At 37.5% G+C, this 18,611-nt stretch overlaps 3 protein-coding genes across 3 annotated transcripts; all 3 read right to left on the bottom strand.

Annotated features, from left to right (window-relative positions):
* Nucleotides 1-946: 946 nt before the first annotated feature.
* LOC143890071 (uncharacterized) lies at nt 947-1,966 on the bottom strand. The gene has a single exon (XM_077394617.1). It carries the CDS (start codon nt 1,964-1,966, stop codon nt 947-949), a length of 1,020 nt encoding a protein of 339 aa, XP_077250732.1.
* A 2,092-nt stretch (nt 1,967-4,058) lies between these two features.
* Nucleotides 4,059-8,964, bottom strand: LOC143849137 (pathogenesis-related protein STH-21-like). Its single transcript, XM_077358218.1, has 2 exons — nt 8,695-8,964; nt 4,059-4,475 (listed from the first exon to the last, which is right to left on the bottom strand). The coding sequence occupies exons 1-2, from the start codon at nt 8,876-8,878 to the stop codon at nt 4,177-4,179; spliced, it is 483 nt and encodes a 160-aa protein (XP_077214333.1). The 5' UTR covers nt 8,879-8,964; the 3' UTR covers nt 4,059-4,176.
* Nucleotides 8,965-14,904: 5,940 nt separating this feature from the next.
* LOC143849047 (major allergen Pru ar 1-like) lies at nt 14,905-18,549 on the bottom strand. Its single transcript, XM_077358124.1, has 2 exons — nt 18,291-18,549; nt 14,905-15,354 (listed from the first exon to the last, which is right to left on the bottom strand). The coding sequence occupies exons 1-2, from the start codon at nt 18,472-18,474 to the stop codon at nt 15,056-15,058; spliced, it is 483 nt and encodes a 160-aa protein (XP_077214239.1). The 5' UTR covers nt 18,475-18,549; the 3' UTR covers nt 14,905-15,055.
* Between the last annotated feature and the right edge of the window lie 62 nt (nt 18,550-18,611).

The raw sequence follows: 18,611 nt of genomic DNA, 5'->3' as shown, positions 1-18,611 counted from the left end.
TTTCGGTTCATGTCTATTGGGCCTGGAAGGGGTTACGAGGTCAAGGAAAATGGGGGTATCACATATGAAAATGGAGTTCTCACATATGAAACTGGAGTTATCACACTTGGAAAAATTTCAGTTCTTATCCGTTGGCCCTGGAATGGGTTACGGGTCAAGGAAAATGGGGGTATCACATATGAAAATGGGGTGACCAAGAAATGAAATGGGGTTATCACACCTGAAAAATTTTCGGTTCATGTCTGTTGGGCCTGGAGGGGGTTACCAGGTCAAGGAAAATGGGGGTATCACATATGAAAATGAGGTTCTCACATATGAAACTGGGGTTATCACACTTGGAAAAATTTCGGTTCTTATTTGTTGGGCATGGAAGGTGTTACCAGGTCAAGGAAAATGGAGGTATCACATATGAAAATGGGGTGACCAAGAGATGAAATGGGGTTATCACACCTGGAAAATTTTCGGTTCATGTTTGTTGGGCCTGGAAGGGGTTACCAGGTCAAGGAAAATGGGGGTATCACTTATGAAAATGGGGTGACCAAGAGATGAAATGAGGTTATCACACCTGGAAAATTTTCAGTTCATGTTTATTGGGCCTGGAAGGGGTTACCAGGTCAAGGAAAATGGGAGTATCACATATGAAAATGGGGTGACCAAGAGATGAAATGGGAGTATCACACATGAAAATTTAGAAATTACCAGGGATGTAGGGGACCTCTATTATTACTTGACCATATCAGATCGAGTTATGCCAAACTGTGGGACCCAATGTAATAACTCTGCAACTGATCCGTTACCGTTTAAAAAATAGGGTGACTTCTACTCCAAAAAAATTATAAGTGTATCTGAATACAGCCACTGTTTACAAAATAACAAAAAAATTTGTAAGAGTATATGAGTACATAAAAAAAATCATATACAACTTCTCATAAAAAAACCCACACCCTTACGCAAAGAAGGGAGCTTGACAAGGTACACCCGACCTCGTGAGTATTGGTGCAGAAGGTCCAATAGCAGTTTCATCAAGGTTCGGTCCGACGATGGGAGGTTCTTTGCAACTTCTATTGTGACCAAGTTGTCGGCATCGGGTGCACTTGTAATGTAATCCACCTTTCAACTCGCGATCCGTTCTTCTCGTAAGTGGCCTTCCAGGCGGTCGATCCACAAGCGGTGGTAATATTTTCATCAACGGTTCGAGACTTTCATGCCATTGTGTCCGATCTAGTGTTGCGTGCACAACCTCAGCGTATGTATCCCAATACTTCTCTACATCAAAACATTCATCGCAGTAATCGTACAGATCGAATTCTGTGATGTTAATGGCTGCGATTGCATGTCGGCATGGAAGTCCATATTGTTGGAAGGCACGACAACTACACATTCGAGTTATCAAATCGACGGAATCTGTAGTTTCAAGGGACTTTACTTCGAATTCATGAGTCCCTACTCGATAAGCTGTATATTGGTAGCTCTCCCTTAGTGATGACTCCATACGTTCTTCTGCGTAATGAGTCAACTTTGTGTGCCAATTACTACCTAATTTCTGACGATCCTGAATGAACTGGGTAGTCTGATGTCGGGTGTGCTCTGCCAATGATGCAATCGACAATTTTCTGGCATACTTCAAGACAACGTTGAAACACTCTGATCTATTCGTAATCAATACATCATACCTATCCCCCTTGAAACAAAAACTAGCACAGTTTTCCTTCGGAATTTTACTTATCCACTTATGTGCGCGTTCATTCTTTGCCTTAATCTTCTCCATTGTTTCTTTGAAAACACTCTCCCTCAATGTCCTTGCGGCTCTCCAGAACAATCTCTCAAGTAGAAGATCTTTGAAGTCGAACCGGAAGTTGGCAGCGAGGTGACGCATGCAATAACTATGATAACAATTGAAAAATACCGTAGGTATTGCCTGCAACAACCCCTTCTGCCGATCGGAGCATATAGTGAATACATTCATCTACTCTGGCAATACGTGCCTTTTCAACAACTTCGGAAAACCACTCTCAACTATCTTCATTCTCCGTCTCCACCACCCCAAATGCTAATGGATATAAACCGTTCTTACCATCGACACCGATTGCAATGAATAAGATTCCTAGATATTTTTCTCCCAGATGTGTTCCTCCGGTAACACACCGATTGCAATCAACAAAAATACCTTATGGTGCGTTGATCTCAAATATTTTGTAACTCATCTATACCTCCGATAACATAGTTAGCATGCAAACCACTTGCCAATGTTTCATTTAAGTCAAATCGAGACCTGTATAGTTTGAAAATATATAATCAGCCTTAATCCATATGATTAGTTCATAATTTGAACTATGGAAGTCTTGGAAGATTACCAAAGTACAAAAGTACCTTATGCAGCGTTCTCTTGGACCACCTCCTATACTTGTATCAAGGATCTCTTCACTTACAAATTCACTTTCGTAGTCTTTTTGCAAGTCTACTTCAAAATGCAGGCGAAGTTTGATATTTTTCCGTTCGCGTGCACGTTCTTGGAGCGGAATCGAAGTAGATGGAATGTTAGGATTAATAGAGGTTCTACTAATACAAACATTGTTTGGGGGAATCATTGACAGATTCAATGAATTATTACCGTTCTCACTTATGGTTTTCGTTATGTATATCATCACAGAATTGAACATGTCTTTGTCAAACATCCTCAACATTGTTTGAAGGACATCATCATCATCAACGTCGATTAAAGTGATTATATATGGATCAACAACGTATTGACATTTGATCGATAGTAAAACATTCTTTTCTGTTATACCAATTCTTCTTTGGATTGCACTTTGAAATTCATCAAAATTAATTCAGCGGGAAACCGATAACAATGCCTTCCTTCCCCCGACATAGTTCCAATAAACCTCATCCTTCAAATGTCCATCATAGTGTAAAAGAAGAGAAACCATTGATTCAGGCATTTTTCTGTAATTTTACACAGGGGCTCTAAACTCTCTAACATAAACTTCAAGACTCTAAAAGAGGCTATAAAGTTGTGGCTTAATAGAGCTTATCTAGGGTGTTTTCAATTGTACAAATTGGAATAAAATAGGATCATGGACTAAAAGGTGGTTTCCAGAACCCAAATGAGGGTTTTCTACAGGATTATCAAAGCAAAAAAAAAAGGGATTATTTTTTGGATAATCCCTTAGACAACCCTAATCACGTCAATCATGAAATACCTAGCAAGGGTTCAACTCAATGGTAAGGCCATCAAACATTAATAACACTTATCAACGCTTAGACACCATTAGACAACCCTAATCACGATAGTTATGAAATACATACAAAGGTTCAACTCAATGGTAAGGCCATCAAACATTAATAACACTTATAAACCCTTATAAACCCTTAATACACCCTTATACACCATCATAAAAAGACAAAATTATCAAACACATTAAATGAGATATTAGGGGTTACAAGCACAAACCCTAAGAGGACAAAAATAAAACTCACTTTTTTTTTATTCCAGACGTTAATGGGGATTGGGGAAGGTAAAGGGTTGGTAGAAAAAGAAGGGAACACTTTTTTATCCCTTTTTTATGGCTTAACGTGTATTTTGAGGGTGGAAGGGTATTTCGGTCAAAAACCTTATCAGGAAAAGCAAAATGGAACCCTTTGACAAGTTTGAAATTCAAAGGGTATTTTTAGGGTGGAAGGGTATTTCGGTCAAAAACCTTGTCAGGAAAAGCAAAATGGAACCCTTTGAATTTCAAAGGGGTCCATATCACTATCTCAGATATTTTGAGGTACTGTTTTACCAAATTTCCTTTTGCAAAAAGCCATTGATGGCTAGAGAGTTCTCTTTTTTTCTTTAGGATAGAGAGTTCTCTTTTTTTTCTTTATTCCTAGAAGTGCTAACTATTTGGTGAATCGCCTAGCCAAATTGGGTGCTTCCTGTGACTCTTTATTTGAGTGACTCTCCCTGCACTTGTAATCCTCATTTAAATGAAAAATAAAATATAGCAAGAAATTGCCCATGCGGAGTGGTTACCGGCCTCTTCGAATTCCAAGCTCAAATCAAACATTCCAGAGATACAACGTCATTATTATTAAAATAAAACCAAACATTATACTGTTCTCTCTTAATACAATACTCATTTGTTTATGACATAAAAGAGACACAAACAAAGCTTGAATTAAAATTCAAGTTTAGACACATACATCAGGGCTTGCCAAGAGGTAGCCCTCTAAAACCTTGAACAAACCCATCATTCCAGTTTTTCCGACGTTAATATCATCTTCTGTGTACACAACGCCCTCCATGGTTTCATATTCTGCAGAGGCCTTGATAATGCACCCTCCATTTCCAAAAGGCTCAAACTTAGTTCGGTAAACAGATGAAATTAGTTTTGTCCCAACGTTTCCTCCTTCGATAACAGTGTAATTGTACTCAAAGTTGTCTTTGTCTACTACATCCATGCGTTCTTTCACGTGTGTGTAGGGAATAGCTGCACATGAGAAACATAGATTTATGCCGTATACCCTTTGTTTGGATTGCAAGAAAAATATTTCTCGAGGCAAATTTTTTCTTATAATTTTCCTCGTATCTACAATTCACACTAATTGTTAGGAATCCTGCCAATTGCCATGTTGTGCTGGCTGCCACACATGGCTTATTGTTTTTCAACAATAGGTGGCCACCTACCATGCCCTTCGTAAAAAATGGTAGGCAACCTACCATGGTAGGCCAACTACCATGGGTGGGTTCCATATTTTTGGCTATGAAAAGCCCTCCTCTCTTCATTATAATACACAGTAATGGGATAGAAAAGGAAGAAAGAGAAAGAGAGACAGTTCAGTCCAATAATTTGGGGTTTATCTTTGGGGTTATTTTGTGAGTACTTTGTACTGGTTTTCCACATTTTTCACTGTGAGTTGAGCGGTGAGAAAAAGAGAGGTTCTCAGAGAGGGTGATATTTCCATATTATTGGGGATCACAAATTTGGGCAGAAATTTGAAACGGTGCTTTATCATTTATTTGATAGTGAAATTTTCTCAGATTTGTCCCGTGGTTTTTCCCTCTGCTCTAGGAGGATTTTCCACGTAAATTTGAATGTCTTTGATTTACTCTTTTCTGCTCATTATTTATTATTCTTTAGTGTGGCTCGCGATACAAGGAGTTTATGTTATTTTATTCCGTTGTCAATTCACACTAATTACTGGCCCGATCCCAAAAAGTGGTATCATAGCCAGGTTATTTCGGCAGTAATTTTGTGTGAATGGAGGAAGGCTATAACTTCGGTACCATGATTAAGCTCACAACGACCAACTACACGCTATGGAAACCAAAGATGGAGTGGGTAAAGCTGCATAGAAAAACTGTCGCCACTATTAGACAGTGGGTGGACAACAGTCTTTAGCCGTGTCTCCAAAGAGACAGACACTTATACTCTTTGGACGAAGCTGGAGAATCTCTACTAAAGAAAGTCAGCTCAAAATAAAGCCTTATTGTTCAGAAAACTTGTGAACCTGAAATAGAAGGAAGGGCGTCCTGTTGCCGAGCATCTAAGCGATGTTCAAGATCTCGTGAACCGATTGGCCACAATGACGATAATTATCGGCGACGAACTGCACACGTTGATGCTATTAGGCTCTTTGCCCATTAGCTGGGAGACTCTGGTGGTGTCGTTGAGCAATTCTGCTCTAGATGAAAAGGTAACCTTGGCAATGGTGAAGCATAGTATCTCAAATGAAGATACAAGGAGAAAAGATCTTAGGATAACTGACGGCCAAGCTTTTGTTACGGAAACCAGAGGACGGAGCAAAAACCGAGGAACGAACGACCATGGCAAATATAGAGGAAGATCAAAATCCCGAGATGGCAGAAAATGCTATCACTGTGGCAAGTCTGGCCACATAAGGAGATTTTTTAAGAATGCACGGAAGGATGACAAATCCTAGAAAAACACTAATGCAAATACTGCTGCTACGGTATCCGAAGATGAAGATGCCACACTAACAAGTGGTGAATGCAATCATGTTAGTAACAGCCTCCCATCATTGTGTTCCTAGAAAGGAACTCTTCACCTCATACAAAGCATGAGACTTTGGAAGTATGAAGATGGAGAATTCCAGTCGAGCATCGATAATTGGAATTGGCGAAGTGTGCATAAAGACAGATGTCAGATGCACATTAATGCAAAAGGAGGTACACCATGTTCCTGATTTACGCCTTAATTTGATCTCTACGCATGCTTTGGATCAGGAAGGCTATGGCAATATTTCGGCAACGGAAATGCTCGACTGGAATTTCTCATCTTCACACTGTCAAAGTCTCCTGCTTTGTATGAGGTGCAGAGTTCCTTTCCAGAAACACAATGATAGGAGACTGCTGAATTGATAGCCCATTCAGCGTCAGAGTCACTAACACGGTTGCATTCACTGCTTGTTAGTGCGACATCTTCATCTTCAGACACCGTAGGAGCAGTATTTGCATTGGTGTTTTTCTGGGATTTGTCATCCTTCCGTTCATGCTTCAAGATCTTACAAAATCTTCTTATGTGGCCAGACTTATCACAGTGATAGCATTTTCTGCCATCTCGGGATTTTGATCTTTCTCTATATTTGCCATGGCCGTTCGGTCCTCGAATTTTGCTCCTTCTTCTGCTTTCCATGAGAAAAGCTTGGTCGTTAGTTCTTTTCTCCTTGTATCTTCATTTAAGGTTAGCTTTCCATTTGGAGTAGAATTGCTCAAGGACACCTCCAGAGTCTCTAAGCTACCAGGCAAAGAGCCTAATAGCATCAACGCGTGCAGTTCGTCAACGATAACTATCGCTATTGTGGCCAATCAGTTCACAAGATCTTGAACATTGCTTAGATGCTCGGCAACATGACGCCTTTCCTTCTATTTCAGGTTCACAAGTTTTCTGAACAGGAAAGCTTTATTTTGAGCTGACTTTTTTTCGTAGAGATTCTCCAGCTTCGTCCAAAGAGTATAAGCGTATGTCTCTTTGGAGACATGGAAAAAGAAGCTGTTGTCCACCCACTGTTTATTAGTGGTGACAATTTTTCTGTGCAGCTTTGCCCACGCCAGGGCTTCTGAGCGTTTCTCTGTAGCAACAGATTTTCCTTCTCTTTCAATAAGATCTTACAGATCCTTGCAAACCAGCAAGTCCTCCATCTTTTGTTTCCATAGCGTGTAGTTGGTCGCTGTGAGCTTAATCATGGTACCAGAGTTATAGCCTTCCTCCATTCACACAAAATTACTGCCGAAATAACCTGGCTATGATACCACTTTTTGGGATCGGGCCAGTAATTAGTGTGAATTGATAACGGAGTAAAATAACATAAACTCCTTGTATCGTGAGCCACACTAAAGAATAATAAATAATGAGCAGAAAAGAGTAAATTAGAGACATTCAAATTTACGTGGAAAATCCTCCTAGAGCAGAGGGAAAAACCACGAGACAGATCTGGGAAAATTCCACTATCAAATAAATGATAAAGCACCATTTCAAATTTCTGCCCAAATTTGAGATCCCATTAATATGGAAATATCACCCTATCTGAGAACCTCAATTTTTTCTCACCGCTCAATTCACAGTGAAAAATGTGAAAAACCAGTACAAAATACTCACAAAATAACCCCAGAGATGAACTCCAAATTATTGGAGTGAACTCTCTCTCTCTTCTCTTTCTCCCTTTTCTATCCCGAGAGCACTTTGCTCTCGTTCTATTGCTGTGTATTACAATGAAGGGTGGAGGGCAATGTATAGCCAAAAATATGGAACCCACCCATGGTAATTAGCCCACCATGGTAGGTGGCCTACCATTTTTGACAAAGGGCATCGTAGGTGGCCACCTACTGTTGAAAAACAATAAGCCATGTGGCAGCCATTTTTGAATGGCAGCCATCACACATGGCAATTGGTAGGATTCCTAACAGTATATCCTTTGTTTGGATTGCAAGAAAAATATTTCTTGTGGGAATTTTTTTGTATCTACAATTTAGAGAGAAATGATATATTTCAAAGACATTATTATGAATTAAAGGTCCCTGTAAATCAAACTTGAACTGTCATGGCTTAAGTTACATTTCAAACAATGGAAAAACAGGAAATTTTGGAAAAGATTTTATTTTCCAAACTTTTCCAGAAAATTCTGGCAATCCCAATAGTGCCTTAGGAGGACCTCTGATCTTTGATTAACAGGTTGTCAAACATGCAATACCTCATTAATCATAAAAGAACATGGGTCAATGGGATTAACATCGGGTCCGGGGTGAATCACAAGTCTATTAGATGAATTTCCTTTCCATGAAATTGGTTAGCAGATCACTTATCTTATTATTTTTTTGCCTCAAATAGTTATAGAACTGTGAATTTTGTGAAGGGTAGTCTTTTTCCTTCCCAATTCCCAACGCTCCGAACCCGAAAAAGCCTAGAATCTCACCGGAATGAGTTGTGAATAAAGATCTTAATTTTGGGAATTCCATTTTTGGCAATTTGGAACAAAGTTTATCCGCGAATTGATTAGTGCAAATTGGTATGGGACACCAAATCCCTGCTCATTTTGTACTTTGAGAATCGATTTTGAGTCCAAAACCGATTATTGGACTAAAAAATCAAACGTAAATTTGAGTCCAAAAATCAGTTTTGGACTAAAAAATGGATTATCAAAATCCAAACCGAAAATTGGCCAAGGCATGTACAGAAGCTAATAACTAACCTTCACTGAAGGTGAAATGCTTGAGGCTTCCAACCCCACCATCTCCTTCAATAATCGCGGCGCCGGTAACGACCTGAGGTAAGATCTTAGGGAGTATATTGTGAGAGTCCATGGCATAGGCATTGAACATTCTTCTGGGAGCCACCGGAGATTCCATCTCCAAGCTGAAACCTGTAACACCCATGTTAAATTTTTTCTTGAATAACACAAGAGAGTGAATTGAACTGCTTTTTGTATAGCCCTGAGGGAATGAGATGAGGAAGATGAATGTATTATATAATGTCACATCGCCCACCAGCTTAGACTATTGACCCAGGTGACTAGGAATCCAATGAATTCTCATATTGAGGATCAAATGATCCTAACCATCCAATCGTAACATTATCATAGGCTTAAGATGAGACGATTGCAGGAATATTATAGTCAAAATCACACATCAAACTATTCGGCAGGAATTGATTAAAAAAAGAAGTCTGTTGGCACGACTAGGATGCCAGTCTTTTTGGACTGCCCTCTCTACAAGACCATATACTAACCCTTGCCCACTCCCACACCCTCACGGAGTTCTCAAATCATTTTCTAAAACAGTCCAAAGTTCTATATTCAAGATCTGCTTAGAAGAATAGCCCACCCTGAATCAACCTCATGGGCATGCCAGGCTGACTGAATCAACGTCACCTGTAAACCGAGCAACTAAAATCTTCCATTCATTAGGGGCGATGATAAATTCACACCTCTTGTAGGATAATTTGCACCCCTTTAAAGGAGGATATGTGGTGGATTTAACGTTTTTTGATGTTAAAGGGGTGTGAATTATCCTACAGTGGGTGCAAATTTATCATCACCCTTCGTTAAATTCAGACTAAGTCATGATGGAACCACTATTAACAATGGGGGCGGCGTTCATGAGCTATAGCTCAGCCTGAGCTACCACTATAAATACACAATCTCCATGTTGTTTGACTCATCCAACCCATTCATTCTATAGCACCTCACATAGATAAGATGCTCCTTATAAACCATCTCCATACCATAATCCTAACCATTCGATCTATAGAAGCCCATTTTCTAGTCATCCATTTTAAACCTCCACAAATCATAACCCTAACCATAACCAATAATCCTAACCATAATCACAAATCATAATCTTAATGATAACCAATAATCCTAACCATTACCACAAATCATAATCCTAATCACAAATCTATAGAATGAATGGGTTAGATGAGTCAAACAATTATAGGAGATGGTGTATTCTTAGCTATACTTTTCCTATTAACAACTGTCCATAATAATATAAATAAAGTTCACATGAAATCCCTCACAATGATCTCTTCATCAATTGAAATATAATAAACTAGTTGCAGACCCATGAGATGCACGGGGTGAGAAAAAAAATGCTTTAAATCTGTTTTAAATAAAGATGCATTGTAAAAGAGATCCATGAGAATAAATGTTGATAACCCTATAAAAAGAAAGAAAGAAAAGCTAAATGTACAGACAAATTAGGAATTAATGGGCGAGAAAAATTATATTTGCAAGATATATATAGATTCGGGTTACAAAGGGAGTGCCACGTGGCATACTCCATGTTTAAAAGGTTGTGTTAAAACTGTTTAAAACAACAACAACAAAAAGGAATAAATTCATAAAATGTAGTTTCTAGTAGTAATTGTCAAGATCCTAAATATTTCTCCTATAGTGAATTATTATTTGATGCTTCTCAAGTATTACACAGTGATTTCTCCAATAATGAAATATTATTAGAAACTCCCTGCATTGCACGGGCGGCAAAGAAAAGCAAATAATTCCATCAAGAATTATATAATGGCTATCATAACCACATTGAAAATCTTGTAACTGAATCGAATGTAGCCAGTTTCATGGCCTTGTTCTCTGTTGGAAATCTGAGTGTCGTAATGGAATATGAGTAAAGTTGATAAAATATGAAAAATCGAAAGGAAAAATATAAAAATAAATAAGAAATAAATCTTCTCCTATGACAAATACAGGCTTTGTACTTGTGGATTATTTCCTTCCTTAATCCATCACTTCTTCCTACATCTTGTTATGGAAGCAAGGATAAAAGGGAAATAGGGAAATTTATTGAACATCAGATGTAAGACAATGGGATTAGAGAAAATCAATTCGGCAGCTCCGTTTGGATGCCAGAATTATTTTGGTTCTTGGGACTTTTGTGGAACAAAAAACTTCCTGGGAGATTGGTGGGAAAAAAAACTCCCTGGAAGTATCCCGGTAAAATAAAAATCCCATGTTTGGTTGACCGGACTATGGTGGGAAAAAAAAATCCCGGTAAAATAAAAATCCCCCATATGGTGGATGGTAGTTTCAGGGTGACTCAAAATCGATTTTCAGAATCCACACAATCTCGGATGGATGTGAAGTTTATACCTACAAAAATAAAAAAATAAAAATGCAATCAACTGAAAGAAAAAAGGAAAATTGTGCATCTATAAAAAAAATAGGGTGTAGGTGATAGTTGGGGCTAATAGCATGCACATTAAGTAAGGTGAGACACATAAATTTAGGCATTGTGCATCATATGAGTTTCTTTTTTCTTATTGTTGGATGGTGCAGCATGTGAGTTTGTCTAATTTGATTCTGCGTTTTTTACATATAAGACAACTTAATGCCAGAAACAACCTCTTGCCATCTACATCGGCATGTAAAAAATATACTTTATTCATTCTTAATCAAATTCAGAACTTTATATGAAGGGGGAAAAGGGACTGATATTGGCACTGGCACAATTTACTTTGTTTTTACTTTTCAAATTGGATGTTGACCTCTGTTTTGTGATGGATCATGAAGAACTACAGCAAATAAATAACCACTAAACCATGTCTTTTTGCAGCTTTGAGTAGAAACTCAATAAACCAAGAACTATTAAAGAGAAATTATTTTCAAATATAAAGTAAATGAATAATCAACTGATTTCTTCACCAGTACCACACTGTGCTTAAAACATAGTACCACGCTGTGCTTAATGAAACAAAAGCAATGGATAGATACAACCATTTGTAACGAGGCCGACGAATAAGCAACCAGTTTCTTTGCCAAGTAATATTAGCCAACAGAAGTTAATTTATTACAAATGTATGTGTGGTTCTAAAACATATTGTCACGGTGGGGGTCGAATGAAAACAGCAAACTGGATTTAAAGTCTAGAAACCGGATTTCCATCTATGTTAAACTAAAATTAAAAGCAAGAAAATGACTAAAAAACATAATCTAATTGGAAAAAAACTGGGAAAAAAGAAACCACTAATAAACAAAACCTTTTTTCTGGGAAAAAAAGTGTTTGAATTCCTGGAATACATCTTTCAAATCTCGAGTCTCTGCATATACATTATAAGTGCCTCTCCTATAACACTCATATGAACAAAAAGTAGAAGTAGAAAACACCAGGGAAAATGGGGAAATGCCAAAACGTCCCCAAATCAGGAAACATAATGAAACGGTAGCAAGAAATAACATACGACTCAATTATTCCAAAGAAACAACTGGAAATTAAGAGATCATAACAAATAGAAGGAATGACATACCCAAGCTGCCTACTTACATATATTCACAAATAGAAGTCCAAAGACAAAAAAAAATTAAAAACAATGCAGCATGAGTATGCTAAGAAACCAAAGAAACCAATTAAATGGTGATGCCAACATAAAACTCATACATGGTAATTAGAAAATCAAACAACAAAAAAATCTATTTTCTTCTCTTACACAATCCAAATAAAAGATCGCAACCCAAAATTTCTATGACGATCAAAACCCTTATTTCTTTGAAGCTGCTAATCATAAAATCCATTACAATTCAAACCCTAGTTCACCCAACCCATTCAAAGTAGAAGAATTGATGCCTAGATTTCCGCAGGGGCAATCGTATATAAGAGCGATTACCTGGATCACAAAACAAAGCAGGAACATCACAGAGCAGAAGAGAAATAGGAAGAAATGGATCAAGAGGTTGTTCAAGAATAAAACTAACCACAACTTTTCAGGGAAAAAAATCCAACTTGAATATCGGCAACTTCAAGATCCACAACTTCATTCAAGCTCCTTCAAATCTGTTGAAAAATTGAGCCTACATAGAATTTCTTTTGGTATTCTAGAGAGAAAGAGACGGATAGTTTCTTTTTAAAACGTAACTAATAAAAAGGGAGAGAGATTACAAGAAAGAGAGAGATTATAGGAGATTTAATTGGGATAGGCCATGCGTCAAACGGGCTTTGGATTCCAGTTCTAACAGGGCTTTTGATAGATAGATAGAAGAGATTTTATAGAAGGTTATTGTGGAAACGAAACGGCCGAAACATTGTTTGGAGTGAGATACGTTATTTAAGGAGGTATAAAAAGAGCTAAATGGGGAAACCAAACGGATAAAACAATGATTGGAATAATAGCGCTGCAAATCTCTTTTGTAATTCCAATTTTAGTTATTATAATTATCAAGCATTTTTAAATTTCGAATGCAGTGGGGGTGCCACATGGCGACACCCCAGCTTCCCACATTCACCTTTATAGATATAGATAGATATGTTGGACATCCTACCCTGCTACTCTTCACTCGCCCCCACTGAGTCCCGCGACACAGTTCGATTTAATATCCAAGATTTCTAAAATATAGGATAGTAATAGGATATAGATAGCCATAAGTTGCTTGATCTAACCATTTTTAAGCATTTTCCACTTAGATTTTTCATTTTAGGTTAGATTTTAGAAGAAAACTCAAAATCTACTAACCTTGTGCTCTTCTCTTGGATCTCTCATTGAAATCTTCTTCTCCTCCTTCTTTCTCTCTCTAGATCTCCTTATTTCTCTAGAATTCCCTCTCTCTAGATCTCATTCTTTCTCTCTCTAGATCTCATTCTTTCTCTCTCTAGAAAGCAAATGCTCTATTTATAGAGTTTTCCCTTAATTTTTGTCCCCCATTAGTTTATAGGACAACTCCTTTTAAAAATTTTTGCTTTGTTTTTTGTTGCAAAAGGGTGGTCTAAGGAGAAAAATTTAAGTAAAAAATTAACATAATTTTATCCCATTCTATTACCCTAAGACACCCCTCCTATGTGTTTTATATTTGATTTTGATGAAAATGGGTGGTCTCGAGAAGAAATTAATTCAATAAATAGGGTGAGATAATTCACCTCCCTTTTCACTCTAGTGTAAAAGTTGGCTAAGCTAATGGCTAATACACTTCCCTATTCACACTATCATTCTAACTCGACTCGTCTTATTAGGCATTTTTGTTCGAATTTTGACGAAATTTTGCAGGGACCTAGCTGGGACCCTAACCTACCCTAGGGAAAAATTTGGGGCTCTAAATCCATGATGTGAAGGAATTTTTAATCATATGTATCTCTTTAGGGTTCGGTCAAAATGGGGTGTCTACACATATGCTCTATTCTTTTGTTATTCTTATGACTGTCAGGTATGCCATTCTTTTTTCATGTTAAAGTTTTTAAACTCTTAATTCCTCATTTCTAGATAATATTCCACTTGCTCATCAAGAATCATGATTTAGCCAAAAAACCCTTTACTTTTTAAATAACATTTTTAGCAATTCCCTTACTCCTTATGTTAACATGGGTTGGGCATTAGTTTGTTTTTTTTAACGAATATTAAAAGAGGCCCCTCAAGTAATTTTGCATGCACATTTTTTTGCTGCCCAAATTTTTTTATTATTTATGTTCTTATGAAAACTTCAATTGTTTTTAATATGACAAAAGTAAATAATCCTTTCTGTTGAAAAAACATTAATTTATAATTGCTTAAATGACAGTTTTATTGTCAAAATAAAAAGTTGCTTGTACTATTTGTGGAAATCCCATAATTTTTTTTTCAAAAAGTTAAACTTGAGAGATGAATGAAACAATACTAAAAATAGGAATGGTTCGGAAAAATGCGTATGGCTTATTTTTACTAAAATACCACTAAAATGATAGTTAGTTACAAAAAAAATAGAGGGTATTTTCATAAAATAGTATAATAAAATCGGATTTAGTACTGTCCCGTGGGTTTTTATTGGTCGTTTGGATCTGATGACAATAATTTCGAATCCTATGATAGGGTCCCGAAATGTATCCATGGATCTTGGTAATGTGTCTAGATCCTGTTCGTTTAAGTTGGGATTCTGGATTCTGATGGTCCATGTGGCGGTCTGGGGTAACCCCCAGTCAGGAGGTAAAGATAAAAAAGCAGGGTTAAAATTCTCCTCCCCAAATCTTATTTATGTTGATATAGCATTATTTATTAATACATAACCCAAGTCAAGTGTGCCGATTGGAGGCAAAAAAAAAAAAGAAGAATAAGAAGAAGAAGAAAACTACATTTGACGAAAATTATGCATAGGCGTCGGGGTTTGCTAAGACGTATGCCTCAACAATCTTGTACATTCCCATCAGTCCATTCCTTCCAAAATCGATTTCCTCCTCTGAATACTCCACCCCTTCCATAGTGTTGTATTCTCCAGACGTTTTGATGATACATCCTCCATCTTCAGCTGCCTCAAACTTGATGTGGTAAACAATTGAAATGAGTTTCGTACCGACGTCTTCGCCCTCAATTACAGTGTATTTGTATTCGAAATTTTCTTTGTCTAGAATATCTACTCGTTCTTTCACATAGTTGTAAGGAACAACTGCACAATGCAAGTGTAAGTTCATGTTATTTTCAACTATACATGATATTGAATATATGAGATTTTATGAGTTTTTAATTATATGGTGTAAGCCTGAATAGTCTAGTATTTTTCAAAAAGTATTGTCCGGCCCACACCATAGGAGTATCCTATGTAAATGATTTTTGGGGCACAACCTATTTACTAGGGGTGCAACTCGGGCCGGGTTTTCCAAAACCCTACCTACCCTACTCAAGAATTATCTCGGGTCGGGTCGGGTCTAAATTTTTATAGAAAAACCCGAGATTTGTAAACCCGGACCTACCCAAGATAGTTTCTCGGGTTGGGTCGGGTCGGGTTTTCATTTTTCACGGTAGGATAATTACTAATTTTAAAGATTGTGGAAAAGAAAAATAAATCTTCACACCAACAATCTCTAAATTTATGTCGTCAATTGTATAAATTTAGGACACTATATTTTCACATAAAAGACATGATCACCTCAATGAAAACAATTGTATCAATATATTGGAAAATGATTTGCTATGTTATTCAAGAGATATTTAAGAAAGTCACAGTACACCCATATGACTCGGGTCGGGTTTCAGGTGTTTTTTCTTTAAACCCGGCCCTACCCAAGATTGAGTCTGGTTTTCCAATTTAAAACCCAGCCCTACCCAAGATCCATGATTTCTAAACCCGACCCATGTTATTTTCGGGTTGGGTCGATGCGGGTTGGGTAAAACCCGGCCCAAGTTGCAACCTGACTATTTACGTTGTGGCCCATCAAATGGAAAGTTTGGATCATCCTATGGTGTGGTTTGTATAGTGTTTTTTGAAAAGTAGTTTCCGAGCTGATACCATATAAAATCTCGAGAATTTATATGGTGTATGGGCATAAAGTCTAGTATTTTTCAAAAGGTAGTGAGCCCACTTCATTGGATGATCCAAACTGCTCATTTGTCTGGCCACAACGTAAATAGGATGTACACCGAAATTCATTTCCATATGATGATCCCAACCCTCTGATCTGTAGAGTGATTATGGAAACCTCTATAGAAGGAGGGTTAGGATCATCCTATGGAGATGATCTAAGGGGTACAGCCCATATATTCACGTTGTGGCCTAACAAATGAGCAGTTTGGTTCATCCCATCAAGTTGCGCCTCTTTACTTTTTGAAACATATTGGAATTTACGGACCATATAAAATCTCGTGTGTACATATGGCTTAAATAAAAGAGGACTTTGGAAAGAAGAATTAGCGGGTTGTGTCAAGCCCACTACAAGTTGTAGTATCACGTATAATTGAGTAGTAAAATCGAGTTGAGGTTTATGAATATGATAGGCTTACTAATGGGGCGAAGAAATTTCTTTTTATTTTGGAGTGGTTAAAAGGTATTAAAGACAGGTATTTAATGGCTTGTTGGGGCGCTCAAAGGTAATAAAAGTAGGGAAATGATATATTCACCCTTTTTTTCTTCGGGCTCCGTTTCTTTTGACGTAAAAATGTTGAAATTTTACGTCCATTTTTACGTCAAAAGAAAACAGTGCCTGTGTAAAAGGGTAGTCATAAACAAGGTTTTAAATTTCTCCCGACAGGACCGAAACCAAAACGTACAGAAACCGAAATTGCCAAAATTTTGGAAATTTCGTTAATTTTGGCGAAATTTGGGATAAAATATTAATTAATTATTTCTTTAAAGAATTTCAGCCTAAATTACAGAAATTTCGGCCCAAAAACCGACATTTCGAGCCCTTCAACCGAATTTCGGCCAAAAATTTGGGATTTCGGCTGAAATTTCGGTTTCGGTGAGGACCGAAATCGCCCCCGAAACTGAAATTTAAAACCTTGGTCATACATACACTATAGGGGCTGGCCTGGGGAAAAAAAGGGTGTGAATATATCATGAGCCCGATGAACTGCTGAGAAGATCGGATCAGTGTTCAACAGCAAAATCAGTTATTTGCCCATAAGCAAAGACTAGTGCAGAAGCAGTCCAGAACATGATTCTGATGATCGTGATAGGGAACACTGAGGACCTGTTTGTTTTCAATTTTGATAACCGTTTGTGAGGTCCAAAACTGATTACTAGACTCAAAATTACATTTATTTTTAGCCCAATAATCAGTTCTAGATTCACAATCCTTCCCAAAATCTAAAACAAATCAGTTTTGGCGTTGCTTGTTCTTGATTTTGGGAATCTAGTTTTGAGTCCTATGTTGATTAAAAATTGCACTCAATTTTGAGTCCAATAATCAGTTTTGGACTCACAATCGGTTGTCATAATATAAAACAAACAAGGACCTAATACAATTGATTGTTATAATCTAAGGCCCTATTAATTTCAAATTATTACAACAGATTGTCAGACCTAAACCTATTATTGGATTCAAATAAATGGAATTTTGAGTCCAACAATCAGTTGGGCAATCTCAAACGGTTGTCATAATCTTAAACGGCCTTGCCTTGTTTGTTTTAGATTATGACAACCGAGTTCGAGTCCAAAACCAATTATTGGACTCAAAATTACAATGTAATTTTGAGTCCAATAATTGGTTTTGGACTCACAATCGTCTGTCATAATCTAAAACGAACTGGGCCTAAATATAATCTTGAGCCCATAATCAGTTTTGGCCTCACAATCGGTTCTTAAAATCCAAAAGAAACAGGGCCTAGAAAGAAGTTCTAAATACCAGGAGAAGATAACTAATCACCATTTTACTCGATAGACTCGTTGGGTCACTGATCTAAAACAAGTTTAAAATCATTTTCACTTATGGTATCCCTACCCCATTTAGGGCAGGACTAATCCCTATGGATGCATGCAATCACCCGTAAACCATGTGCATCGGGTAAGGCCTGGCCGGGGGATTGACGCCAGCCAACATGCCAACCCCGTATGGGTTAGTTTAAAATCATTTAAACCATGAAAGAAGAGGTTTTCTTCTGGCTAACCTTCGGTGTACTTGAAATATTTGACACTTCCAACCCCTCCATCTCCTTCGATAATTTCGCCACTTGATACAATTTGAGACATCACCTTTGGGAGGAGGATGTGCGTCTCTAAGACAGAGGCCTTGAACATTTTAGATGCAGCAACTGGGGATTTCAACTCGAAGCTAAATCCGAATATACCCATTTAGATTTGATAATGGAAGGAAGAGCAAGAAGAAGAGATGGAATTACTTTGTTTACGTCAGAGTGAGAGAAATGGAAAATATGGTGCAATTTATACATGGGACACATATTTGAGTAGGGTTAACATTAACCCATCCC

The sequence above is a fragment of the Tasmannia lanceolata genome, unplaced genomic scaffold (genome assembly GCF_043159265.1).
Source record: "Tasmannia lanceolata isolate RefF3 unplaced genomic scaffold, GAP_Taslan_0.1 ptg000002l, whole genome shotgun sequence".
In the NCBI taxonomy this organism is placed as follows: Eukaryota; Viridiplantae; Streptophyta; class Magnoliopsida; order Canellales; family Winteraceae; genus Tasmannia; species Tasmannia lanceolata.
The sequence above is the reverse complement of the archived record's forward strand: the minus strand, read 5'-3'. Positions and strand labels throughout refer to the sequence as shown.